We start from the raw sequence: 27,864 nt of genomic DNA on the forward strand, positions 1-27,864 counted from the left end.
GGGAGGAGGGGCTGGGTGCGGGACCCCCTGAGGGCTGCACGTGCCAAGGGAGCATTTTCTGGGAGAATCTGAGGCTTTCTCCCACTTCTCAAAGGGTTTGTGATCCAAGAAAGCGTAAGAGCTCCCAACGCCCTCACGCCGTGGGGAGACTGTGAGTCCCACCTCAGCCACCAGTGCTGGGTGAGCTTGGACAAGTCTCTTTCCTTCTCTGAGCCTCAACGTCCTCACCAGCTCCCGTCTCTCTTCATATTCCCATGGCCCCCCGGTCTCTAGGATCCCTGCTGTGGCCTTATGGGGGCTGGTGCTGAGCCGGGGCTTTACAGGCAATACACCGTTGATCCTTCGAGGAGACTGACACTCGTCACCACCCTCGGGTTTCAGAAAAGGAGACTGAGGTTCAGAGTGGTCACACGGTGTGAGAAGATTGGCCTCTGTCCAGCTCTGAGTCCACGGCCTGTGGAGCATCCACTGGGCCACACTGCCACCTGGGTACTGCTGAGTGGAGGGGAGCTCACCTTGGCCCAGTGCCCCGGGAGAGCCACTGCCCCGGGGGGCTGTGACCTCAGGCAGCCGTGTGGCCCTGGACCCCTCACGCAGCCTGCCTGGGCCTCCGAAATGTCATCTGCAATTTGGGGTGAACGCACCTCATCCACTGGGATGCTGTGAGATTCAGCCACTGTGTGTGCCCTGGGCGGGCAGGCTCTCACTGACGACTCCCGCTATGACCTGGTGGAGATGGCAGGCCTGGAAGGGGCTTCGTTCCTCTCCATTTTCTATGCGCCTTTCTCCCCATCCCGTTCCCTCCCTTCCTTCCTTCCTTCCAGCAGGGCTCCCCCCATCTCAGACTGAGGGTACCCAGTCAATCCCTGACTTCCAGCCTCAGTTTCTGCATCTCTACAATGGGAATGAGGCCAGAACCCCCCTCACAAGGCTGCTGGGGGAATTGAAGGAGCTATGGCGACACCAGGAGCCCAGTTTGGGGCTCAGGAACCAGGAACCGGGATGGTTACGCCCTGGGACACTCGTCTCCCTCCCCGGGGCTCCGGTCCTGCCCAAGGGCTGCTTCTCTCAGCTTTCAGCGCCATTCACTCTGGGCCCCGCTGGGGGCCGGCCTGGCACCAGCCCCCAGCCCACTCTGGGCAGAGCTGGCGTTGTCCGTGGGAGGCGGGCAGCAGCTCTCGGGGAGGCTCCGGAGTCTGGAGAATCCTGCCTGGACGCCCTTCCGCACACTGGCCCCCGCTCCCCGAGGCTTCCACAGCAGTGGAACAGCATGTCGTGATCATAGGTGCGGGCACCTACTATAATTGAAAAAGAGACACGCCCCACTTTGCTTCTCCGGCAGGGGAGCGTGAAGCTCGTAGCAGAGCCCGGACGGGGACAGGGGACGGGGTGGGGGGGCCTGGGGCCCTGCTCCCTCCCCAGAAGCACTCGCTGGCTAGGCTCTGATGGAAGGTCCTGGAGCTGGGACCGGCCAGGCCACCACACCTGGAGGCGTGAAGCGGGGAACCCTTCGCCCCTTCCAAGCCGGGGTTCCACCAGCAGCAGCCGGGGGAAGAGCAGAAGAACCCCTGGCTTTGCCATCAGCCCCCCAAGTGGAGACCCCAGCCAGAGCCCTGGTCGTCCTCCCGCCCCGTCCAGGTGACCTCTGGAACGTCCCTGACCTCGTCCCCCCACGTTCTGTGTGCCCGTCTGCGCCCTCAGTCCTGGCTGTCCATCCAGACCCAACTCAAAGGCCAGACAAACAAGCTGATCCCCAAAGGATCCCCTGCTACCTGGGCTGGGGGCTCTTGGGACGCTGGATTGAGAACACCTCTGAGGATCGAGTCTCTAGCAGCATCCTCTGCCCCAGCGCCCGGAGCATGCTACAGCCCTGCCGAGGCCCCTCCCTGGGGGACAAGAGCGTTAACTGAAGCCACCTGGTTCCAGACAGACGGCAGCTGCTGGGCCTGGCCTCCTCTGGGCGGCTGTCTCTCATGAAAAACATCCCGAAGTGCCAGGTCCTGAGGCCAGCGGTCAGCCCAGGTCCAGGTCCAGCCCACAAGGCGGACATGGCAGGGAGGGCGGTCAGAGGGCAGGCTCCATCCAGGGCTCTGGCTCGGGCCGGGAGCTGTGCACTTTATTTTGTACTTTTCAGAATTGTCCAAATGTTTCCTACAGGTATGTACTCCTTTTGTGATATAAAATACTGTTGAAAATCACATTTAAGGTGGACAGCTGCCTTATACACAACCTTGATCACATGTGAAACGCACATCCTCTTGTCTTAATGGTGATCTGACCTAACAGGTATAAACATGCGTGCTGAATGGACATGCATGTTCATAGCAGGAACAGTACCGCTTTTTTAAGGCTGAAAATACAAAGTCCGTATGATGGTTTTCTGTGCTTAGAGGTGAAGCCGGGACCTTTAGCATGCTCCACAGACCACTGTGACTTCCTTGTCATCTGCGCACGCCCTGGCAGGTCAAGAACCCACCAAATGCAAACCTCCCCACCAGGCGGCTGTTTAACTTGAGGCAGACGCCCCCAGAGTCCAGGAGAAACATCTCTGGGGTCCATTAGCACCTCCCCTTCCCCTCCTCTCAGAGCCTGCTCTTCCCTCCCCGGCAGGCGAGTGCTCCTCCAGGGCCAGGAATCCACCAGAATCATCGGGAAGGGCACAAGAAGCTGCCCCTTGGGCCTTGGCTCAGCTTACAGAGCCCTGGTGACAACTCCCCCTCGTGATGGGGACTAGTTTCCAGGTGGGGAAACAAGCTCAGGGAGGCTGCTCCCCAGCCCTCCTGGCACCTCCAGACTCTCGCTCTCAACTCCCTGCAGCAGCTCAAGGAGGTGGGTCATTTGTCTCCACTTCACAGATGGGGAGACTGAGGCTCAGAGAGCTGGGCCCCGAGCCAGGCAGTGGCAGAGCCAGGATTTCAGGGACCTGCACACTCACTGGGGTCCCTCTGTTTTGTCTCCCCAGCTAGACTTGCTGTCTAAGGATGGCAGCTGTGGCTGGACCGGGCCTCCCCTCTCCTGGGGGGTGAAGGCCAAACAAAGTTCCCAGCGGCCCTTGTCAAAACGCCCCTCTCCGCCCAGCTCCTCACAGGCACCTCCTGCATTCTCTCCTCCACACCTTTCTAGCAGGTGGCTCCTACCCATCCTTCGAGGCTCAGGCCAGACATCACCTCCTCCAGGAAACCTTCCTCATCCTGGCTCACCTGCTTCCCATGGCCTCCCATAATCCTCGCTCTTTCCCACCCCCTCGCAATCCCACCCAGGGTTCTATCGGGCTTTTCCTGAACCTCCCTCTCCCAGTGCCCAGGCCGGACCTCGCCCCCCTCCCCCGTGACTGAGTCCCACGCAACTGAATGACCAGCAGCACTGAGCCAGGCCCGGAGCTGGGGCCACCAGGTTTCCTGAACGGGCTGACAGTGACCCTTCCCCTGACGGTACAGTGCAGCCGCATGGAGAGCACCACACTTGAATCCTTTCTCCCCTGCAAATCCAGTGTCCCAGAGGTGGCGAGGGGGCCCCTTCTTGGAGAAAGGGGATGCTTCCCACACTCTGTGAAGCTTAGCCATTGCTATTCTTCCCTGACAGAGACAGGCTGCAGCACTAGAGATTCGACTGCTCCCATGTGAACCAAGGGGTGGGTCGGGGAGTTGAACTGATGGGGGCAGATCTGGCTCAGCATAGTCAGACCTGTGCAAACAAGGAATACGAGTAATGAGCTCCCCGTCACAAGAGGCATGCAAGCAGAAGCAGAGGGCCTGCAGAGGGCAGTGTGGGTGTCAGCTTGGGCACAGAGCTGGATATTTTCTAAGGACCTGCCCCAGTCTGAGACTGAGAGTTACATGGGAACCGAGAAAGCCAATTCAGCATAGATGCTGGTGTCAGAAAGGAGCTACCTTCTCCATGAGGGAGGCATGGCCTTATCCTCAGCTCACTCTCTTCCGGGCAGGTGAGCTGAGCATGCGCACGCTGTGGCCACTCCGAAACCCCGCGGGACGGGCAGGTTCAAAGGCATAATCACTGAGCACTGGAAGCCCAGAACCGCTGCCTGAACAAAGGCTGCATTCAGCCTGAAGCGAGACCTCTGATCTCCCAGGCCCTGACCGCGGCGGGCACATGTGTGATTCCAGAGCAGCCTCGGCAGCCCTTCCCAGTGCATCCTGCGTCGGCAGCCACCTCACCGAGCGGGGCTGCGTTCAGGGCACTGCTGGATCCTCGAGGCATCTCTTACCTTCAAAGGCAGGGGCCAGTGGGGAGGTCTGGGGACTGGGAGCAAGGCGGCTGATGGTCAGGTCGCTCTCGGTGCCCCCGCGGTGGTTCAGCATGCAGGTGTACACCGTGGAGCCTGCGGACAGGACGAAGACCCCAGAATGTGGGAGCCACTTAGCAGGGTGGCCCCTCAGCTCAGGGTAACCCTTGGCCGGATGCCCTAGGGGGGCAACCTTGAAAGGCCCCTCATCTCAGTGATGCCACCACGACTGAATGACCCAGAGAGGGATGGGCAGGTCATCCAGCACTGCCATGCCCAGAGGAGGAAGGGTCAGGAGGGAGGCTTCTTTCTTCTAGAAATGCCTCGAATCCATCCCTCCCACCCACCCCACCCCCATGCTGGGACGTCTTTAAGGGCAGGATTTATATCTCATTCATTGGGTGCTCCTAGCACCATGCCTGGCATAGCAGAAGCTCCTTGAATGTCTGATGAATAAATGAATATGCAAAAGGAAGTTGATGGATGGATGGATGAGAGAATGCGGAGGTGGGGAGAGGGTGGGGGGAAAGGATGGATGGAAGGAGGGGATGGGTGGGTGGGTAGAAGCGTGTTGGCACGATGAATGGGACGCGGGGAATTAAGGGGAGGTGAGTAGCAGGTACATGTGAGGGGGTGGGCAGGTGGGCTGGCCGGATAAGTGGTGGAATGGGTTGAACTGTGTCCCCCAGAATGGTACGTTGAAGTCCTAACCCCCCAGTCCCTGTAAATGGACCTTATTTGGAAATAGGGTCTTTGCAGATGGGATCATGCTAGGATGATCAGAGGTCATCAGAGTGGGCCCTAATCCAACATGACTGGTGTCCTTAAAAGAAGAAGAAAACGCAGGGAGAAGGCTGCCGTGTGACTCAGAGGCAGAGATTGGAGCAACGTGGTTGAAAGCCATGGATGGTGGCCACGGCCAGAAGCCAGGAGGGGCAAGGGGGGATTCTACGTTCTTGGGATCACGGCCCTGAGTTTGAACTTCCAGCCCCAGACTTGTAAGACAGCACACTTAGGTTGTTTAAAGCCACCTAGTTTGTGGTACTTTGTTACAGCAGCTCTAGGAAACTAATACCGATGGGGCCGGGTGAGTTTGGGGTTGGGTGGATGGGTGGGCAAGATGGTAGAGGATTGCGTGATAAAAAAGGAGGGGAATATCCCAAATATTGCATGGGACATACTTATACTAAGAAATTATTCATTCTTTATTTAGAATTCAAATGTAACCGAACACCCTGTGTTTTTGTTTAATTCTAGAAACCCTGTTTGGGGAGAGCATTCCTAGGGGGGAAGTGGACAGGTTCCCCAGCCCCAGGAGACTGTTCTGAGGACTTGCTGCCTGGACTCCTGTCTGGAACAAAGTAAAAGTGGGGGTGGGGGCGGGGGCGGGGAGGAGGAGACAGAGGGTAGAGGGAGGGAGGAAGGTGGAGGGGGCCTGGGGCCGGGGTTCGGCCAGGAGGGCAGAGGGGTCTGGACACGGGGACCCAGGGCCAGGCCCAGGGGCGGAGCCATGAGCCAGATGAGCCCAGAGAGGACAGGGTCAGCTCGCTGTCTCGTCTCAGTGCCCGGGGCTGCACTGAAGTGGGAAAGCGTGGCCCACCTGGGCTCCGTACCTGGGGGCCGGCTGACATCGGCCGAGAAGAGCCAGTCGGCGGCCTTCCTCGCGTCCAGGCCCACCAGGTAGAACTTCCCGAAGTAGGACATGTCAAACACAGCAGCCGCCCCTCTGCAGGCCAGACACTCCTTCTTGATCTGAAAAGTTCCAGAGGTGGGGTGCTGTGTGGGCTCTGGGACCTGCCTCTTCCCCAAGACCCAGGGGCATTGGGCCCTTGGCTGCCCTCCTGCTCCGAGAGCCCCTCCTGCCTTCCTCCCCTCCATCTAGGAACACACGGTGACCATGCTTTTCAAGCACAGGGGACACTCTCCAGGGTAGACCAGAAGCCATAAAACAAGACAATAAATTCAAACGGGTTAAAATCATACAAAACATGTTCTTTGACCACAGTGGAATCAAATTAGAAATCAGTAGTGGAAGAAAAATTGGGAAATTCACAGATAAGTGAAATTAGACAACACAGTCCTAGATAACCAACGGATCAAAGAAAAAGGGAATTAGAAAACACTTGGAGATGAATGAACATGAAAACACAACATATGCAGACTGATGGGATGAAGCTAGTGCTGTGCTCACGGAAGTTCTACACCTGCTAATGCCCTCCAATCAGTAACCTAACTTCTCCACTTTGAGAAACTAGAAAAGGAGAGCAAATTAAACCCAAAGCAGGCAGAAGGCAAGGCAGGCAGAAGGAAAGACATACTAAAGATTAGAAAGGAAATAAATGAAATCTTGAAAAATAGAGAAGATCAGCAAAATTGAAAATTGTTTCTTTGAAAAGATAACAAAATTGGCAAATCACTAACTAGACTGACCAAGAAAAAACAGAGAAGACTCAAAGTACTGAAATCAGGATTGAAAGAGGGGTATCACTAACCAATTTATGGCAAATAATTATAAGGAATACTATGAGCAGCTGTCCACCAACAAATTAGACATGAAATGGAAATTCCTAGAAAGACACAAATTACTGAAGCCGACTGAAGGGGAAATAGTCTGAATCCATCTATAATAAAAAAGAGACTTAATTAGTCATTTAAAACTCCCCACAAAGAAAAGCCCAGGTCCAGATGGCTTCACTAGTGTATGTTACCAAACATTCAAAAAAGAATTAATACCAGTTCTTCACAAACTCTTTCCAAGAGGCCAGCATTACCCCTGATGCCAAAACCAAAGACCTCATAAGAAAACTACAGACCAATATCCTTCATGAATACAGATACAAAAACCTCAACAAAATACTAGCAAGCTAAATCCAACAACATATGAAAAGGATTACACACCACGATCAAGTGAGATTATCCCAGGAATGGGAGGCTGGTTTACCACCCCAAAATCAATCGACGTAATGTACCATATTAACGGGATAAAGAACAAAAACCAAATGATCATCGCAATAGATGCAGAAAAAGTATTTGACAAAATCCAACACTTGTTCATGATAAAAACTCCAAGTAAACTAGGGCTAAAAGGGAAATTCCTCAACCTGATAAAGGGCATGAACAAAATCCCACAGCTGACATACTTAATGGTGAGAGACTAAATGTCCCACGCTAAGATCAGGAACAAGACAGGGCTGTCCACCCTGCTACTTCTACTCAACACTGTACTGGAGGTCCAGGCCAGAGCAATTAGGCAAGAAAAAATAAAAGGCATCCAGACTGGAAAAGGGGAAGTAAAACTATCTCTATTTGCAGATGACGTGATCTTACATACAGAAAATCCTAAGGAACCCACTGAAAAACTATTACAACTAATAAAATAGTTCAAGAAGGTTGCAGGATATAGGGTCAATATACAACAAACAAAAAATTTTTGTATTTCTATATGCTAGCCATGAACAATTGATGAAATTAAGAAAATAATTCTATTTACATCATCAAAAAGAATTTTTAAATGCTTACACATAAATTTAACAAAAGAAGTGCAAACTTGTACTTAAAAACTAGAAAATATCTTTGAAAGAAATTAAAGACCTAAATAAATGGAAAGACCTCGCACGTTTACGAAATGAAGACTCACTATTGCTAAGATGACTGTACCCCCCAAATCGATCTACCGATTAGACAAGAGTCTACCAAAATCTCGGCTGGCTTCTTGGCAGAAGTTGACAAACTGATTCTAAAATTCATACAGAAATGCACGGCATCCAGACTATTCAAAACAATCTTGAAAAAGAAGAACAAAGCTAGAGGATTCACACTTCCTGATTTCAAAACTTACTACAAAGCTAATGTACTCAAGACAGCGTGGTGTAGCATAAGGATAGAAATACAGATCAATGGAACAGAACTGAGAGTCCAGAAATGAACCCTGACGTTTATGGTCAGTTGATTTTTCACAAGGATGCCAAGGCAACTCGATCGGGAAAAGAATAATCTTCAACAAATGGTGCCGGAACACCTGAATAGCCGCCTGCAAAAGCACAAAGTTGGACCCCTTCCTCACGCCACACACAAAGCTTCATCGGAATGAACCACAGACCTAAGTACAAGACCTAAAACTATACCATTCTGAGAAGAAAACAGAAGAGTAACTTGTTGTGACCTGGGTTAGGAAACGCCTTCTTAAATATGACACTAAAAACGCAAGGGACAAAAGAAAAACTACGTAAGCTGTACTTCATCAAAATTAAGAACTTTTGTGCTGCCGACGATATCATTAAAAAAGTGAAAAGACAACCCACAGAAGGGGAGAAAATGTTTACAAATCATAAATCTGATAAGGGACTTGTATCCAGAATGTACAGAGAATTCTTATAACTCAATAAAAAGACAAATAGCTCAATTTAAAAATGAGCAAAATATCTGGATAAACATTTCTCCAAAGAAGATATACAAATGGCTAAATATGCACATGAAAAGAGGCTCAGAGCCATTAGTCATTAGGGAAATGCAACTCAGATCTTTGAGATACCACTTCACACCCACCCGGATGGCTAGAGTCAAAAAGAGAACTGCACGTGCTCACGAGGATGGAGAAACGAGAACCTCGTCTGCCGCGGGCGGAGGTGTGAAATGGTGCAGCCACTTTGGAAAAGCCTTCGCAGATCTTCGAAACATGAAACGTGGAGCTACCACGTGGCCCGGCAATCCCACTCCTAGATATTTACCCATGAGAAATGAAAACATCTGTCTAAAAACTTGCACACACATTTTCAGAGCAGCGTTATTCATAATAGCCCAAAAGTCTAACAATGCAAATGTCCATCAACAGATGAATGGATAAATAAAAAGGGGTGTATCCATGTAATGGAATATTGTTCAGAATAAGAAGTAATGAAGTACTGACGACTTCCTAAAACATGGATGGTCCTTGAAAACATTATGCTGAGTGAAAGAAGCCAGTCACAAAAGACCACCATTGTACGAGTCCATTATGTGAAATGTCCAGATGAGGTAAAGCTACACAGACAGCAAGTAGATTAGTGGCTGCTGGAAGGTGGGGATGTAATGGGTATAGGGTTTCCTTGGGGGGAGATAAAAAGGTTCTACAATTAGATTGCAGTGATGGTTGTAGAACCCTCTGAATATACTAAAGGCATTGTATACTTAAAGTGGTTGGGTGGTATGGTATGTGAATATATCTCAATAAAGCTGCTTTTTTTAAAACAAAAAAAAAACCCCAAAAAACAAGGCAACATCTCTCATTATTTCCCTCCATACGGTACACAAACGCTTGGCTCCACTCTCAAGGTTTTCTGCCATCCAACTGTTTTTTCTGCCTGGTCTTCCCTTGCAATGTCACTCCACCGTTGCCCTAAACCCCTCACCCCATCGCTGAGCAGATGTGCCAATCCCATTGCTCTTACTGGAAAAAAAAAAATCATAACAGCAAAGCTGCCACTTAGGGAGCATTCACGGTGTGTGGGGGGCCCACACCACCTCCTCCCCACCGTGTGGTACAGACACCACTGCCCAGGAGCAGCTGTGATTAGCAACCTCATACCCGGGTGCCCTCTGAGGCCCAGGGGCAGTACGTGGGCCACTCAAGCTTACGCAGGTGGAAATGATGAGCTGTTCATCACCTGGGTCTGTCTAGTAGTGCCCCGCCCCCGAGAAGCCACTGTGCGCATCTTTGCCGGCTCTGAGTTCAGTGATGCCCCGTGGGTGGGTGGGACGGAGCGGACAGTGAGGGTATTTATACAGGGGAAACTGCAGGCTTCCCCCCGGGACAGCTGGTCATTACACGGCACCCCATGGGGTCTGCGCAGCTCCTGAGCCCCAGAGGCTGCCGTTCACCCCTCTCCAGACACCACTACTCTTTATGGAGCTCCCTTCACCCATCAGCCATGTGGTACCTTCGCTTATACTGCTGGGGCTGCAGATCAAACCCCAGAACAGCTTCCTGGGCTGACTCTCGTCTAGCCAGGCTGGGGAAGTTGCCAAGGCTGAGAACAAGTGCATGTTTCATGCTTTGGGACTGTCGAGGTGCCTTTGCGTGGGTGGGATGCAGCCACGAAGCCAAGCTGGCATCCCCGCCCAGCACCCACATCCTCAAGGGCCTGAACATCCCGCAAGCCTTGGAAGCCGCGGTGCGGAGGTGCCAGACGGGCCCCCGTTTGCTCCCCGGAGAGGCAGCCCCCAGGGACTCCTGGGCTTTCAGACGCACATGCCTCCCCTTCCATTTCAGAAGCAAACTTTGGAGGAAAGCGTGCTTCCTCGCCTTCAGGACCGGGCGCAGAACCAGTGCGCAGTAAAAATGCGGGCCTGTTCAAAATGTATTGAGAGTTTCCAGGCAGCAACAGCAGAGCTTTGCTTCTAAGCAGGGGGCCCACGTGACTGCAGGGGGCCCACGCCCAGGGAGCTTCCAAGGCCACCCGTCCCTGGGGACCCCCAGGCTGAGGCCTTGGCGCCCCCCCCAACACAGATACTGAAGGGACTTCGCTCCCTTCCCAGTCGGCCACATACACGGGGACACAGCACGTTCTGCTGGGTAACAAAACAGCTGGGCAGCTCAGAGGGGAAGCTGGCAGAGTCTTTTCTGCAGAAGCTGCCTGCGAGAACTTCCCTGTGTGATGCAGACTCAGATGGACTCACCGGAACCCCAACAGAAATGAGGAGTCGGGAATGGAAGGAGGGGCCAGGAGCCGCCAGGAGCGCCCTGAGAATCGGAGCCGCTCCAAGAGGCTCAGAGAGGTGAGGCTCCGGCCCGAGGCCACACAGCCAGACCCAGGCCTGGCTCCAGCCCCGCTCCTTGAGCAGGCCTCACTGCTGGCAAAGTCTTGGTACAGTCGGGGTGAGGGGAGGGCGGAGGAGAACATCACCGATTCCTCCACGAAACTGAGTCGGCCAAAAACGGGGGTGGGGATGGCCGGCAGAGAGGGCCAGCCCGTGGGGACACCCGCCTTTCCATCCCATCAGGGATGGGGCGTCCTACCACGTCGTGGTGGGGCGGGAAGTCGAAGGTGTACTCGTGATGCAGCAGCCTGCGGTAGACGTAGTCCTCGTGCGCCCGCTGGCTGTAGGCCCCGTAGTAGTCGTAAGGGAGCACCTGGGGCAGAAGAGGGCTCGTCACCGGTCCCGCCCCCTCCTCCCCCCACTACGCACAGCGTGGCCCGGTGCCCGCGGCCTGGCCAGCCCTGAGCCGGGTCCTGCGGACACAAAGGTCCACAGGGCAGAGCTGGTCCTGCCCTCTCCGAGCCCCGCTCTCGAGGGGCAGCGCACTGTGGACCGGGCCGGGGTGGAGGCGGGGCTCGGGCATGCCCTCCACATTGAACAGGTGACACCACACTGTCCATGGCGGTGGGGAGCGCTGGGGCCCCGGAGGGTGGAGAAGGAGTGGGGTGTGCTCGGGTAGGGAGGGACGGCGAGGGACGGGGCTGAGCGGGAAACAGAGGCGGGTTGACTGGGACCTTGGGGAACACGCCAGGGCTTCCGACTGGACACCAAGGCGCTGGGATAAGGCCCAGGGATCAGCTTGCAGAAGGAGAGGGAGGGGGAGTCGGGGCTGGGGTGGCTGCAGCAGTGACTCCAGATGCTGTTGCCATGGTGATCTGGGACTAGGTCCTGCTCGGGGCCAAGCCCTGCGCAAAGGGCCTCGCGCTTCCGGGAAGGGAGATCCTCTCTACAGATGAGGAAACCGAGGCGCCGAAAGACTGAAACTTGCCTCAGGTCACAGGAGAGTCCTGAGCGCCTGGCGTGAGCCCAGGTGGTGGGCCCCAGAGGCTGGCCCCTCAGCTACCACTTGCCTTGGCTTCTCCTGCACTCGGTCAGCCGCTCTCAGAGAGGCCCAGGACCCAACACCCCGCGCCTGGTCCTGTTCCTGCGGATGGAGCCCCTCCTCCTCCCCCACCCCTCCGTCCTAACTCTGTGGCCACTCCTGGAAAGGTGTGAACAAGCCCGCCAATTCCCGCCTACCAGCACGGCCAGCCCTGCCCAGTCTCTTGTCACTGGTGAGAGCAGAGTGTGAGATTCTGACTGAGTCAGGCCTCTTTGCTCCCCCAAGCACACCCCCTACGCCACCCAACTCCAGCTCAACCTCTGGCGTCCAGGGAGGGGCCTTTACAGGAATCTCTGTAGGAAGTCATCTCCCTGGCCCGCCAAGTGGCTCCCCTTGGCCCGAGTCCCCTGCAGGAACATCCCAGCCCACCGTAGCCTGGCCAGGGGTCAGGGACTTGGGGACGTCTCGTCACCCAGTGCCCTGGACTCCCAGGATGGCTCCCGGGTGGGGATGGCACAGCCTGCCCATCTCGGGACCAGGGGTATGTCGCCGATTCCTGCTCTGGTCTCATCGCCTTGCCCACGGATTCTGGGGGAGAGGGGCTTCCAGGGCAGACCAGGCAGGCTGCAGTGGGCTCTGCAGAGACCTGCTCAAGGAGGGGTCTACCTAGGCCCCTCCTCTCTGCTGACCCCAGAGAAGCAGAGGCAGAAGCCATCAGGAGCCCTGGCCTCCACCCACCTCACCTGACACACCCTGGACCTTGCCTTGGCACATAGCTGCTATGGAGATGGGAGATGGGTGGCACTGGAAGGGGACTGGTGAAACATAGCAACGGGAAAAGGGTTTTAGTTTGTACAAATCTGGATCAAATACTATCCCCCCTGGTTGTATTAAAGCATCCCCTCAGCATCACATCACCTGCTCCAGAGACCGCAGGCCGAGGGTCTCACAAGCAGGACGGTTTTGACTCTTTTCTCTGAGGACCCGGGTCCCTGAGAGGCACTGGGTGGGGGCTGGGCAGCCCCCAGGAGGGCACCCAGAGGCCAGGATGCCGTGAAATACCAACTTACAAGCTCACACACAGAATGCATAATTTTGTGCTAAATCCTCCTACTAGCATTCACAGATGCAGGTGCCAAAAATATATGAACAAAATGACGAGAAGATACTCTAATTTCTCCCGTAAACCTGGGGAGTCTTGTGTGCAGCCTCCCCTCTGTGGAACACCAGCTCTCCTGGCCCCTGGCCCATGTGGGCCGTGGAAGGCCGGGCACCGTGGGTGGTGAGGGATGCCTGTGGGGACATCCCACGACCTCAGGCGGACCGGCCGGGGCTCGGCTTCTCCGAAGGCCAGGTGACTCACCCGCCCCACAGCACTAAGGACAGGGAGACACACAGCCACCTCCGCTGGGGAGGACGTGGTGGGGACGGTGGGCAGGGGCCACGCGCAGGCCAGGCCGGGGGCATGGCTGCTGGGAGCCGGGGGGCCACTCACCGGAGCCGCGCCGTGGGGACTGAACCATCCCGGCCTCTCCCAGCCGTGCCGCTCCTGGAACACGCAGCCTTGTGCGAGGAGTTCCTGGTTGTGGAGGGAGAAGAGGCTCAGGCCTGGCCGGACGCACAAAGCAGGGCAGGGAGAGGAGAATCCGCCACCCAGTACCGCAGCGGGCGGCGGGCAAAGAGGTCCCGGCACTCGGAACCAGGACCCAAGCCCAGGCTCTGACTCCAACTCTGCGGCCCTCCCAGCACCCACACTGCCTGCCTCAAGAATCCCCCGTCTGTAGAATTACCTTCCCTTAGGGACCGAATTGCACCCCCAAATTCCTGTGCTGAAGCCCTAACCCCCAGTGTGGCTGTGTTTGGAGACGGGGCCTGTGAGCAAGGAATGAGGGTGAAAGGAGGCCCTCAGGGTGGGGTCCGAAGCCTTATTAGGAGGAGGAGCCCCCAGGGCTGTCCCTCTGCCAGGAGCAGACACAGCGGGATGGTGGCCGCCCGAAGCCAGGAACGAAGAGGGCCCTCACCAGGAACCGGTCAGTGGGCACCTTGACCCTGACCGCCCCGCCTCCAGAACTGTGAGAGACGAATTTGAGCCCCCCAGCCTGTGGTGTCTGTTATGGCAGCCAGAGCAGTCTGGGACACCCAAGGACCCAGCGATGCCACAGCTAAGTGTACACCCAGGAGAAATGACACCAGGGACGCAAACAAGCCTGTGCACACATGCGTTCACAACCACCCAGAGGTGGGGACAGCCCAGATGCCCATCAACTGACGAATGGATGACCAGTGGGGTCCATCCACACGATGGGATGTTATTCAGCCTTAAAAAGGAAGAACAGGGCTTCCCTGGTGGCGCAGTGGTTGAGAGTCAACCTGCCGATGCAGGGGACACGGGTTCGTGTCCTGGTCCGGGAAGATCCCACGTGCTGCGGAGCGGCTGGGCCCGTGAGCCATGGCCGCTGAGCCTGCGCGTCCGGAGCCTGTGCTCCGCAACGGGAGAGGCCGCAGCAGTGAGAGGCCCGAGTACCACAAACACACAAAAAAAAATTAGAGCAGACACAATAAAGTAATATGGTGGCAGATTTCTTTGAAAATAAATTTAGCCTGGGGGAAAAAATAATCTCCGCTCTAAGGTTTGGAAGGGGCCTGTGCCTGGGGCCAACCCAGACCAGCGCCCAGGAGGAGTGGGCTTCGGAAGCTGAGTCTGGCCGGGCATTCAAGTGCCAGGACCGATGGGCACCAGAGGCCAAGACGGCCTGCGTCTCCCTGTCCCCGTGGGCCACCACCTCGAGGGGGTGGGCGCTCCTGGTCACCTGCCAACTGGTGACCCCAGATGCGTCTTCCCGGGACGTCCAAGGGGGTGGCAACCAAGGACACAAAGCCCCTCCCCTCCAATGAGCGTGGAGACACCTCCAGCAGAGACGCTTCACCCTTCCCGGGAGGGAAAATGGAGAGCAGGCTCTTCTATTTAACAAAACACACGTCAGCCGTCAATGGCTGGGAAGTGTCACCAGGAGGGTGCTGATGAGGAAGTGGAGGCGTGGGTGAATGCAGATTCCTCCCCGGGGGCAGGGCTGCTGCACCCGCCAAGCCCCCTCCGGGCAGAGCTGTGCACATGTGAGCAACGTGTCTGAGCCCATCTTCCACCCGAGAGTCATCGAGCGAGCCCTGCGCTCCTTGGGAGGCTGCTGAGCTGCGGGGACGGTGCAGGCCCCGGGGACAGGCTGGGGGAACCCAAGCCCACGTGGGGCCCCAGATTCCCAGCTGGCCCTCTAGGCCAGGCTGGAGGACAGGGCAGCCCGGGATCCAAGGATGTCTCTGTCCTGGGGAGGTGCCGTGGGCACCAGCTCCCTCTAGGGCCCGGGCGCTGGAGCCCCAGACGAAGGAGGCTCCTTCTTCTGCTTAAATACTACCTGCTCACTGCGCCCTGCCCACCTGCCTCCCGCCCCAGCCATCCAGTCAACAAACATTCCCTGAGCACCTACCCAGAGTCAGGCTCTGCGCTCAGAGTGACTGGGGCCCAGCCCCCGTTGCCAGGGTCCTCGTAGACAGGTAAGTGAAGCATGCAGCCCAAGATGGGAGCAAGGAAGGGGGGATGGAGATGGACTTGGGGTTGGGGGGGTGGTAATGGGAGCACAGGGAAGGCACCTGGGTTGTCAGCGACCTGGGAGAGTGCCCAGGGGCAGGCCCCAGGAAAGGGCACCTGACGGTGGGTTTCATCATGTAAGTAGAAGCTTGCCAGGGAGGAAAGACATCCCAAGCAGGCCCCACAGGCAGGAGCACGTCTTCTTAGCACGCCACTGCCTGGCCCCGCCCTCCTGATGGGCGACTGCACACACCTGCCGGTGCAGCTGGCCCTCACGACCCCCCACTGTGCTCCAAGCACATTCCCTAGGTAAGTGCCCGGGAGCGAAGGGGCCAACACCTGCCCTGCAGCTGGGGGACACTGCATGCACTCTGTCACCGCACATCTGGGCCTCCCTGAGAGCGCCGGCAGCTGGCACAGATCAGGCGCTGTGGGGGGGGGCGGGCGGGGTGTGGCACCTCGTGCAGGGGGTCTGTCCTCATGTTGCGTCCAGCCAGGGGCTCGTCGTGGGGGAAGACGACTGCGTAGTTCCTGGAGTAGGACTCGTGGCTGCGCTCTCGAATCCAGCGGCCGTGGTCCGTGAGTGAGTGGTGGAAGCGCCTGTCGTGGGTGGAGGGGCCTGTCACTGCCTCGGGGACCTCGTCCCCTCCACGGGGGTCCTCCCTGTGGCTCAGGCATCAGGGGGGCTCCTGGCTCTCCATTCTCCCACCGAGGGGCCTCGGGCAGCCCGCAAATCTTGGGGAGCTCAGCCTCCTCGTCTGCAACCCCCCATAGCTGTCGGGCGCAGGGAGTGGACACCACAGGCTCAGGGCCTCAGGCTGGGGACGTGCGTGGGGTGAGCCGGGCTCCTTGCCCCCGGCCTGGGCCCCGGGCCGGACAGGCCCCGATGATCTCGTGGAAGCTAACGTGAGGGATCTTCGGAGGTCAGGGTCAGCAGATGTGATGGAGCGCCCCTTTCCCCTTGGTGCCCCTCAGTGGAGTCAAGGGGTGAAGGTGACGGCCTCTCAGGTCAGACCCCCAAGAGGCGTGGAGGAGCGGGAGAAGTCCCAGCTGTGTTGGGGGTCCCGCTCCCAGGGATGGTGTGGTCGCGATCCCTGCACGTTTGTCCCCTGGCAGCTGGGGGGACATCAGGTGCAGCCACCCCACCCATGGTGGTGTCCAACTCCGCCCGTGGGTCCCACACGATTTCCTGCTGAGCTGAGAGGCCCCTCCCCCAGCCTTCGCGAAGGGAGAACAGCCAGGGCCAACCAGCAGCCCTTCCGTCTGGTCCCCAGACTGGCCAGAGGTGCTGGGCTGCGTTACACGCTGCGCCCTGCAGCGCCCCCCCAGGAACAGCCCCCCCCAGGCGCCCAGCTCAGTGCGGCCCCCGCCCGCCCACGCCTTCACTCTCCACCTGTTGGCACCTCACGTGTCCTCTGGGGCCCACCTCCCCCCGGCTGTGTCCCCATCAGTGCTGCTGTCCTCAGGGGCCTGGCCTGAGCCTCGTCAGGGCTAGTCGGCGTGGTGCTCTGATCTGGGCAGGGGCTGGTGCTGCAGATGTGGGAATTATCATGACAGATATTATCTGTAGTGATTGCTGTCGTGTAAGGAGCCCTTTTCCAGGGCAGGCCCAGGGCTGAGGGCCACCCGCAAGAACCCCTCGTGCAGTCCTCAGAGCGGCCTCAGGTGTGGGGCTCCTGGTTTGGCTCATTCCACGTGACAGGAACCTGCTGCACTGAGCCAGGAGCTTCCAGAAAGAAGGGGGGCCATGGAGGGGTCCCAGCGGCAGCACGTGGGGCTGCGGGAGCAGGCTGGCGAGGGGCTGAGCTGGGGCGGGAGGAGGCCAGGAGACTCACCCCACTTGGCACCAGGGGCCCAGTGGCTCCTGGGATGGGACGTGGTCACCCACCCAGCCTCGCTGAGAGTGGGGCTCCTGGGGGGCTCTCAAGGGGGGGAGGTGGAGCCTCAGTTGTCCTCTCAGGCCCCCTGGGTGGCAGGGACCAGGGAGGGGGATGGGCCTGAGGCAGGGCTGGGTGACCCCTGCACAGACACACCCCGCCCCTCTAGACAGGCCCCCACCAGCCCCTCTGCTCGCCCCTATGCACACCTGTGGGTGTCAGGGGCGGGCGCACTCAGCGCAGCCCAAGCACGACAGGGGTGAGCAGCGGAAGGACCACTCCCCGTGGCCCACAAGGACCCAGCTGCCGTTTTCCACCTGCATACAAGCGGGCAGAGGGGCCTGCAGCCGGGGTCCGGCATCCAGCCACCCTCCTGACATAACAAAGAGCGACTTCTTCCCTGGTTGCCAGGACCCCAAGAGCTTTCTTTAAAAACAACGGCCCGTGCTCTGGGCCCCACCTATGCCAGGCCCTGGGGGAGGTGACGCATCCCTACCATGAGCCTCAAATGCACTCCACTGAGAGGGTGGATCATTGTTCCTATTTCACAGATGGGGAAACCAAGGTCAGAGAGGAGGAAGAACTGGCTAATTGGTGGGGGGCCGGGACAGCTGAGAACCTGTTTGGGTGTCCAAAGGGGGTGCCACCGCCACCATCCGTGAGGCAGCTGCTGTGGCCTGGAGGGCACCTGGTGCCAGGCCAGCCCCGGGAGCCTCACATGCAGGCCAGGGTCCAGACACGCCCTGGACCCGGCCCTGGGCCCCGATCACCTCCTCAGGCACCTCTCTCCCCGAGCCCGTCCTCCGCGTGTAAGACAAGGAGGTGACATGGGTCAGAGTTCTGCTCCGACCTTCCGAGTGTCTAAGCAGGGGGACAAGGCTGGCGCTCCCTCGTCCGGGTTTTTTGGCGACTCCCTGACGCAGTGCGCTCATTTCCTGGCTCCACCTCTCTTGTGGGGTCTGGGTCTCCATGCCCCGCTCAGGCCAGGGAAGCAGAACATCCCATCAGTGCTGAGAGGCCCCGGGTGCCGGTGCCACAGCTAGTCCGGTGGTGGCAGCCATCCAGTATGTGAGTGGGGATGGGGAGGGGGGCGGGTGTTGGGTGAACACGGACGCCCCACGTCAGTGACCGCTCAGGCCCGATGCCATGAGCCAGTCATCTCCTGGGTGCATTGCCCGGGCCAGAAAGGCGGGTGGCCCAGATCACAGCCCCGACCCCTACCCACTAGGCCCCAGACTCAGGGGCTCCCTCCCTGGGCCCTCTGCCTTCCAACCTGTGACGCAAGACCCCAGCCAGCCCAGGGCAGAGGCAGGAGCTCTGCCTTCCACCCACAAACCCGCCCACAAGACGCTCCCTCTAATGTCACAGCTTGTGAGAAGAGGGGGCTGAGGAGCGAGGCTCAGACCCATGCCAGGGGCCTCCACCAGCCCCGGAGGTAAGAGGCCACTCGGCGAGGCCGGTGATGCGCCCTGGTCCGTCCGATTCCAGTGCTGAGGCCTCACCCCCCGAGGGAAGCCGGATGGCAGACAGCCCTGCAGGGCTGGAGCTGGGTCCCTGCCCACTCTGGCTCGCACATGGGGTGACTTCAGACAAGATGCCTCTTGCGACGGCGCCTCTGTTTTGCTGTTTGTAGCAGGAGGGGCTTGGACTGGCCCATCCCTGAGGCCCCGTGCAGCTTTATCATTTCTGGAACATTCCTCTCTTGGGAGAGCACGTGGGCACAGACCCAGACAGACTCCAAGGTGGCGCCAGAGCGGACCACGCTGTGCCAGGCGCCATGGAGGGGGCGGCAGTGGGGGGGGATCTCAGGGTATGTCTGTCTGTCTCTGTGGGGGCCAGGCATCCCCCCCAGTGGATACAAGGTCCCCAGCGTGCCAGGCAGGCACGAGGTGAGCAAAGGAGCTGGGGTGCGCTGAGCTGAACCCGCACCACCTCCAGCCCTGCCGGGCAGCTGGGATCTCCCCAGTCACAGCGGAGCGGGCCGAACACCCACAGAGGCCCCTCCAAGCCGCTGCCTTGACTGCCACCTGCAGAGCTCGGGGTGCAGAACTGCCACCTGGGGGCCAGACCCCAGCCCCACCGATTGCCACCCTCCAGACCCTGCCTGGGGGCACCTGCATCCCTGTCCCGACTCATAGAGGTCAGTGGGCAACCAGGACGCCTCCCAACTCTGACATCAGTGCCCCCTGGGCTCTGCTCAGCTTTGTTTAGTGTTTCCGTGTGCAGACCTGATGCCGAGCGTTTTACCTACACAAACACGCTCACTGCTCCCAGCGACATTTACAGCATATACATCACACCCCAGCTTACAGAGAGGAAAGTGCTCGGCACAGGGTCTGACTGATTCCAGACACCCTGTGAGTGAAGGATGGATGCAGCTGACATCTCGCTCAGGGCTGCCTGTCTCCCAGATACGCACATGTCCTAACAATAACCACCAATTCAGCCCCATTTCCTGGGCAGCCTGTGCAGTCCCTCCTGCTCCCCGGGCCTCAGTCTCCCCATCTGCAAAGTGGGATGATATGATCCCACTGCTGATCCCAGAGCTGTCAGGCGGATCAGGCAGGACACTGGGACGAGAGGTCCTGGCAACTGTAGAGGGCCGTGGATCTGCCAAACCCAGGCACCCTGCAGCACCGCCCCCGCTGGCAGGCTTCTTCCCTTTCTTCCCTTACTGGCACCTCTTCCAAGAAGCCCTCTGGATTTCAGGGAAGGCTCCTTTCTAAATAGCCCTGGATATTTACCCCACCCCACCCCATCCTAGGGCAGCCACCTCCTGCCCACGGGTCCCAGCGGGCACTTGCCTGATGTCATAGCTATACATGTCCTTCTCCGGGCGCCCGTGGATGATCCAATGGGCCAGCTCCTGCCCACAGCCACCTCCCAGCATCATTCCTGGCAGGAGCACAGCCGCAGGTCTGCAATCCACCCCCAGGGCCCTGCACCTCAGTTCCGTGCCCCTCCCACCTCTATGGGCAGCATCAGCCCCTAAGCCCTGGATCTCACACCTGGGGTGCCACACACCTCCTAACGGGACCTCACCCTCTCCCGGCAGGCTTGTCCCATCTCCACCCCTGTCAGGGCTGCAGTGCTCCCAGGCCCAGCGCCCCAATCCAGGGGGTGGGGCTCTGAGAACTGAAGGAGAGGCCCAGTTGGCTGTCTTCACTCACAGGGATGCCAGGGAGTCGGGGACGCACTGCTGCCCACGCTTACCTGCACTGTTGAAGCCGCAGCCCAGGAAGAACCCACGGAGCTCGGGTGCCTCCCCCATCAGGGGCTTGTGGTCCGGTGTGAATGACTCTGAAAGGGAGGGGTAGGCCTGAAGCTCCCTCCCGGCCACATGCTCCTGGGTGGTGTCTCCCAAGAGGGCAGTAATTGAGGCAGGGGTGTGTAGGTGCCTGCTTCATCCAGACCCTCCCTATCAAGACCCAGCTCAATGCTGCTTCCTCCAGGAAGCCTCCCTGATTGCTCCTGCCACATTCCCCTGAGTTCCTCAGCATTTACGACCTGAACTGGGTTCTGCCTTTGGTGGGGGGCGGTCCTGGTGTGTCTCGTGACTATCACCATTCTCCTGCTGGTGAGGGGCCGCTCCCTGAGCCCCCATCACTGCACGTGGCTCCCGGTCACCGTACCATCTTCCTGCTGTGTCACTGCAGGGCACTCTTGCCCACTGGACCACGAGTACCTTGAGGGCAGGGGCTGGGCTTTGCTCACTGTGTGCGGTGTCTTGAGGCCTAGCACAGGGCCCAGCAAACAGTAGGTGCTGGATAAATGTTCACTGAGTGAATGAAGGATCATAAGTTATTTGGGAGAGGAGACCGAGTCTCTTGCTTCTGTCTGCTGCCCACGTGCCAAGAGCAGAGGCCAAGATTGGAGGGAGAGGGACCCTCGGGCATAATGATAAAGAGCTGGACTTTGCAGCCACAGTCCTGGGTTCAAACCCTGCTTTACCCCTTCCCAGCTGTGTGACCTTGGCTCAGAGGAACCTTGATTTCCTCATCTGTAAAATCAGGATCAGGTATTTACTTCACAGGGCTGTGAGTTAGTCGGCCTGCAAATAGTTGCAGCCTACCTGTTTGTGCCCAGAACTCGGCCATGGGAGGTGGCTCCGAACAAGACAAGCCCCACCCCTCGGGGAGCCGACTGGGAGAGTGCAAACGGGTAAATAAAGGGAAAAGAGAAAGCCTGGGAAGAAAACACAGTGGGATACTGGGTCTGCAGTGACCGGAGGGCTGGCTGCTCCTAACCACCCCCCTGGCGCCATCGTAACCCCGGGTCACAGAGGAGGATGCGCAGCAAGGAACTGGGGCCGCCGGTCAGGGCTGCCTGGCTCCCAGCCGGGCTCTCAGCCGCTGTGTGCCCTGGTCACAAGCGTCGTCTTTCTCCCTGCTGGTGACCGCCGACCCCGGTCTCCGATCTTCAGCAGCTGAGCTGAAGGAGGCCACCAGCCCTGGGAAGCTGGGGAGCCTTCCGAACAGCCACAGAGGAGGGTGGAAGCAGCAGAGCGGAGAGGAGGGCAGGGCCTAGGGTGAGTCCTCGGAGGCCACGGTGACACTGGTGAGCCTCCGGGGGAGGCGTCAGGAGGGGCGAGAGCCCTGTGAGGAGGCGTCAGGGGCTTCCCTGGGGACTGTGTGGAGGTCGGGCTGCAAGGGGCAAGCGGGGGGGCGGCGGGCGGCTCCCAGGACGGTGATGGGGAGGCTGCAGTTATGCTCGGGGGTGACCCGGTGAGCACTTCGGGAGTGTCGTAAATGTTTGCACAACGTTCTGAACAGCCTTACAGCAAGCCAGCAGGAGGGAAGTTTGGGGGTCAAGGTCGCCTGGATGTTAAACAAATGACTTGAGAGGATGCAGGATGCACGGGACAGGGGCCCCCACCTTGGCTCTGACCTCCCGACCTTGGAGCGAGAGGTCTCCCCGCCCCCAGCTTCCCCGGAGTCAAGGGGGCCTGGGACTTCCCTGCTCTGCTCTGGAGGCCGAGGGCCATTGACCGGCCTGTCCTCCCTGGTGAGGAAAAGTGCTGATGTCCCCACGGAGCCTCCCTCGCGGCCGGGAAACCAGACTCCACATGCATCTCCCTCCCAGTAGGGCTTCCTGGGGGCCATGACCCCCAGTCCAATTAAAGAGAGAATGCTCCCTGTGCCCCTGGGATTGCTTCGGGCCTGGGTTTCTCACTGCCAGCCCCACGCAGCCCCGGGAAGCTGCCGGGGCAGTGAGCCCTCGGCCCTCACCCCGCATCCTGTGCCCCAAGACCCTGTGGTTGGCCGGGGGACCCCAGCTGCCTCTCCCCAGAAAGCTGTCGTCTCACCAAAGGCCCTTTCATGAGCTGAACAGATTAAAGCAGTCGGGGTTGGCGGCTGTGTAGACACCGTGAGTGCCGGAACCAAGAGGGCTGGACTCCCCAGCAGTCCGCAGGCTGAGTGTCGGGACCTCCCCCCTCCCCTGGCCTGGCCTGCCCCTCACTCCCTGCTCGGCCTGTAGGAATGGCTTTGCCGGCCGGCCAGTGGCATCCTTTTGCTGGCCTGAGCCTTGTGTGGCTTCCTCACCTCACTCCGCCTGTCACCCATTTCACAGATGCGGACACCGAGGCTCAAGGAACTCAGAGCCTCAGACACAAAGTTTCCTCTTTGGGCAACTGTGTCTTTCGGAACCTCTCTCCACCCCTAGGTAGGCGCATCCTACTCGTTTCTTGCCTTTCTTGAGGATTAAAGAGATCCCGTCCGTGCAGGAGGGAGGGGGGATGCCCACGTGATTCTGCTGGAACCAGCATGGGGCGGCGTGTCTCGCCCGCCCGGAACTCTGGCCCCGCAGCCCCCCACGGCACCCTCTGGGTGGTCCACCCTGCTCCCCCCACCCCTGTACCTCCTGCCCTCAGCCCCACAGCTGAAACATCTGGGCCCCAGGGCCAGCTTGGGCCCCTCTACGCCCAGAGGCCACCGTCTGCCAGGACCCCAGGCCAGCAGCCTCACCCCTGCACCCCAGTGCCGTCACACGGGAACCTGCTGCCCCCCTGCCCCGAGCCCTCCCCGTTGGGCTCCCGCTTTAGGAGCTCCGCCCAGCCTCCCACACAGGCTCCCCCGCTGCGCTCCCCACGTGCCCGGGCACGAGGCAGGCGCTCAGCCAGCAGAAGGGGCTGGGCGGATGCTGTGTGAGCTCCTTCACACCACGTCCCCTCTGACGTTGCCCCAGGCTTGAATCCTATTCTAGAACTTTCTCCATCTGCACACAGCCTTTTAGACACTCACTCAGTGTGTTTGGGTCTCCCCCACCCTGGGGTCCCTGAGCTCCCTGGGCAACCCCAGGATGGCCCTCTCTCAGGCTCCATCGTCGAGCGGTCACCTCTCCGTGTTGAGCTGTGAGTGACCCGTGCTGGGACAAGTCACATCAGTTTGAATGTCCAAAGTCTAGCCTGGCCGGCAGGCCCTGAACAATAAACTAGTGGCCTTGGCCAAACGCGTCAGTGCTGGGGGTCCGAGTCCGCCCCGCCTGGTGTTCGATCCCCGTGAGCACCGGCCGGCCGGGCAGGGTCAGGGGCTGCACCATGCATACCCAAGGGGGGCATTGGAAGCCGAGCCACTCTGTTCTCCCCCTTTCCCTCCAGCTTCCTGCAGCTCAGCTTTCCCAGGGGCCAGAGGGGAGGCACCGGCTTGGGCCTTTCCATGCTGTGTGGGCATGCGGCCCTGCTGGCCTGGCTGCCGAGGGCAGAGGGCAAAGGGGGTGAGGCTGACCTGGAACGGGGGTCTGCAGGCCTGTGAGAACGGCATCAGGAAGGAGCTTGGCCCTCCTCTCCTTGCTCAGCCTCACCAGGCGCTGGGAGGGGGCTCATCCCATCTTACGGATGAAAACACCAAGTTCCAGGGACAAGTCAAGCAGGGACTGAGCCCGGCGGGACCTCGGGAGGGGCTCGCGCCGGGGTGGGCGGGAGGACGCCTGGCTGTGTGCCTGTGGGCGAACGTCTGCCCTCACCGAGCTCACGTCTTTTGCCCGCAGAGAAGAGCAAGCGCAGCACCCGAGGCCCAGGGCGGAGGGGTGGCCGGCGCGCGCCCGGCGCAGGCCAGCCTCAGGGGGCAGCCCACCCCCAGCTCCAGGCCCCCCCACTCACCTGGGCCGCAGACTGTGGACTTAATCCCCGTTTTCTCCAGCACGGGGACCCGGTTGATGGCGCCTTCAATGTGCTGGGTGAACACATCCCAGTCCAGGTCGAAGAGGCCAAAGGCAAACTTGTCCGACACCTGGGGAGGCGGGCAGGGAACCTGCCCTGTGACAGCGCCCCACGGGAGTGAGAGCCAGGCAGGGCCTGGCCAGCCTCTTGATCAGGTGGTGACAGCGCTGGGCTGGTCCCCTCAGTGTGTCTCCCCTCCCCCGACCCCCCAGCGGCCCGCCTGCTCCCCCTTCCCGCCCCGACCCAGGCCCACCTGCTCTGCCCTTGATTGTTGCCCTGGCCTCTGCCCAGTTGACCTGCTTCCCGCCCTCCTTCACCCCATTCACCTAAGTCAGATTGGCCCTGTGTGAGCAGACCCTGCCCACGTCTACCACCAACCCACAGCCACGCTGACCTTCCTTCGGGTCTTCGGGAAAAGAAAGCCTGATCTGACCTCAGGGCCTTCACCGCCACCTGGGGCAGCCCCTCCCCTGCCTTCTGTCTGCAGGGCTCTCTGCTCCATGTCAGTTCCTCAGGGAGCCCTGCCCGACCACAGTCCGAAGGACATCCTTCCACGCCAGTCTCGCTAGGTTTATCCTTAACCTGCTAACTTCACTCAGGGCACAGACCACCATCCCAAATTGCATTACTTCTTTGCTTATTTACTGTGCGTCTCCCCACCAGAATAGAGGCCTCTGGGGACAGGGGCTCTTATCTTGGTCTCCCTCTTTCTCCCCAAAGTTAAACAGTATCTGGCTGAAAGGACTCATTTTGCTGTTCAATGTGTAGACTAAATGCATGAGTACGGGAGCTGGGGTGGTCCGTACATGCTCGAGGGGGCTGGGGGTGCTGAGGGGGCCGCTGGCCCTGCATGAACCCCTGGAGCTGCCAGGAGAGCAGCCCAGGCCGGAGGGAGATAGATACAGCTGCAACCACGGGGGGCGGGGGAGGGCATGGGATTGTTTGTTGATGGACAGAGGGCTTCGATGCTTTCATAATCTTCTAAACTCATTATTTCACACTTTGCAGCCTCTGACGATTGATGTTTTGAGGCAAGCCCTCCACCTGCCCCGAGTCTGGATCTGCCTGTGTGCCAGGTTCTTCAGGGGTTGGAAAAAATGGGCTTGACCTTGTGGGATGGGGGACCTGCCATTTCCCAGCTAAGCACCCAGGGTCGGGGGAGCTCTGGGGGGACAGTCTCCGGAAGAAGGCTCCTCCACGCTGAGACTCAGCCCCGACCCCTCCCTCGAGCCCTGGTGTCTCACCTCCTCCCAGAAGATGGGGTTGGCCTCGTAGCCGCCCACGGACAAGGCGTCCCCTTGGAGGCGGAGGTAGATGGAGGCATCGTGGTCGCGGACATTGGGCATGTTCTGCAAGGTGGAGCACAGGGGCCTCGGGGTCAGGGTCACAGACCCAAGCTGGGCCCACGGTGCCACCTCCCCGTTGTAGGACCCTGAGGACAGGGTGGACCTGGGGCCTCGGGTCACTCAGTGGACAAACCACCCCATTGAAACCCCATAAAATAGCAGCAAAGATGGAAGGAGGGAGGGAGGGAAGAAAAAAGGCTAACCCACAGAACACAGCAGACGGGGGATCTCAACCAACACTGGAGGGTGCAGAGTGGATGGCGGAGGGCCGGTGCCTTAGCTCAGGGCTGGGGGAGGGGAGACCGTTTGCCAGCCTCTGTCCAGTCCCCTCCAAGCTGCAAAGACCTAGCCTAGGGCAACCCCAGGTCCCTCTGCAGGGGGCGGTGGGCCGAGCGTGTATGTGTGCACGCACGCATGTGTGTGAGTGTGCACGTGTGTGTGAGTGTGAGAGAGAGTATGTGCGTGTACGTGAACAGGAAGTTGGACTAGGGTCTCTTCAAAGCAATTGGACCCAGATCCGTTCCATCCCCGCCGCGCGCAGCCCAGGGCCTGGCCCTACCCTGCAGGGGCCCTGAGGTCTGTCTCTGGAGAAATGGGTCCCCAGGGGCTCCAGGCTCCAGGGAGGTGAGGAGGGGGCTGCCATCCCCCTTCAACAACAGATTGGAGAGTCTTCTGTGGAGACACTGAGTGGTCTGGGGAAGACTCCGGACGCTGACATGGAGGACCCTCACCAAAGAGAAGGGCATTCGACAGAAGGACTGGATAAGGCCAAGGACATCTTCCAGATATTAGGCTAAAACAGATTAAGGCATGGAAATCAGGAAAGGGAAAAAATAAGAAAATTAGAAGGTCAATCCTGAAGGTCTGACGTCCACCTTACAGGGGTTCCAGGAAGAGAAAATGGAGTAGAAGGAAAGTCAAAGCAAAACTCCAAGATGATTTCTCTGACTGAAAATCGTGAATCTCAGTATTGAAGGGCCCACAAGTGCCCACCAAGCCCTGGGACTGGACCAGGCCTGCACCAAGGCCACATCAGGATGGAACATCAGGTGAACAGGTGAGTCCTAAACAAAGAAACAGCATTCCTGGAGGCTGAAGACCTGGAGCAAAGTCCTCAAACTTCTGAAAGACGATTTTAAATACAGAATTCTTGACCCAGTCAATTCATCAACCGACTGTAAGAAAGAATAAAGATTTTCTTCAGACATTCACGTCCACAAAAACGTTTCCTTTCCAGTTACCCTTCTCAGTAAGTGGCCAGAGACCATGCCATGGATCCAGAGAGCAGCAGATCCAAACAGAAGATGGGTGAGGAAGGTCCCAGGGTAACAGCTGATCAGAGGCTGATGGAGAAGATCAGAAGGCAGCGGGAGGACTCCTTCAGGGGAGGGGAATGGGACTTACAGACTTTATGTGATTTCTCTGCCATGTATGAGTATGCAGAAAATATTCCTGATAGGTGTTTGACAGATCTGTTGAGATGTTTGGGGGAAAATTGTGACAGTTATGAATATAGATGCAAATAGCCTTGACAAAATACTAGGAAACTGAATCCAGCAACATAGAAAAAGGATTATATACCATGACCAAATGGGATTTATCCCGGGAATGCAAGGTTGGTTTAACATCTGAAAATCTGTGTAATATACCATTATCGATAAAGGACAAAAACCACTAATTATTTCAATAGATGCAAAAAAAAGCGTTTGACAGATAAAACACTTCCATGATAAAAACACCCAATGTCTAGGAATAGACGGGAACTTCCTGATAAAGAGGATCTGAGAAACACCCACAGCAAATGCATACTTATTTGCAGTTTTTCCTCTAAGACCAGGCCAAGAGAAGGAGGTCCACTGTCACCACTGCGATTCAACAT

The 27,864-nt window shown here is 58.4% G+C and overlaps 1 protein-coding gene across 2 annotated transcripts in view; it reads right to left on the reverse strand.

Annotated features, from left to right (window-relative positions):
• SARDH (sarcosine dehydrogenase) overlaps positions 1 to 27,864 on the reverse strand; it is a 63,296-nt gene that overhangs the window by 23,401 nt on the left and 12,031 nt on the right. For both annotated transcript variants that reach the window (XM_082612217.1, XM_082612216.1), the window contains exons 8-16: positions 25,884 to 25,988; positions 24,580 to 24,709; positions 20,694 to 20,780; positions 20,285 to 20,375; positions 16,062 to 16,203; positions 13,516 to 13,599; positions 11,238 to 11,351; positions 5,857 to 5,995; positions 4,226 to 4,339 (exon numbers count right to left, since the gene is read on the reverse strand). In XM_082612217.1, coding sequence (XP_082468343.1) covers positions 4,226 to 4,339; positions 5,857 to 5,995; positions 11,238 to 11,351; positions 13,516 to 13,599; positions 16,062 to 16,203; positions 20,285 to 20,375; positions 20,694 to 20,780; positions 24,580 to 24,709; positions 25,884 to 25,988 — 1,006 coding nt within the window. The remainder of the gene's footprint in view (positions 1 to 4,225; positions 4,340 to 5,856; positions 5,996 to 11,237; positions 11,352 to 13,515; positions 13,600 to 16,061; positions 16,204 to 20,284; positions 20,376 to 20,693; positions 20,781 to 24,579; positions 24,710 to 25,883; positions 25,989 to 27,864) is intronic.

This window comes from Mesoplodon mirus (assembly GCF_964341445.2).
Source record: "Mesoplodon mirus genome assembly, chromosome: 1".
Classification (NCBI taxonomy): domain Eukaryota; kingdom Metazoa; phylum Chordata; class Mammalia; order Artiodactyla; family Ziphiidae; genus Mesoplodon; species Mesoplodon mirus.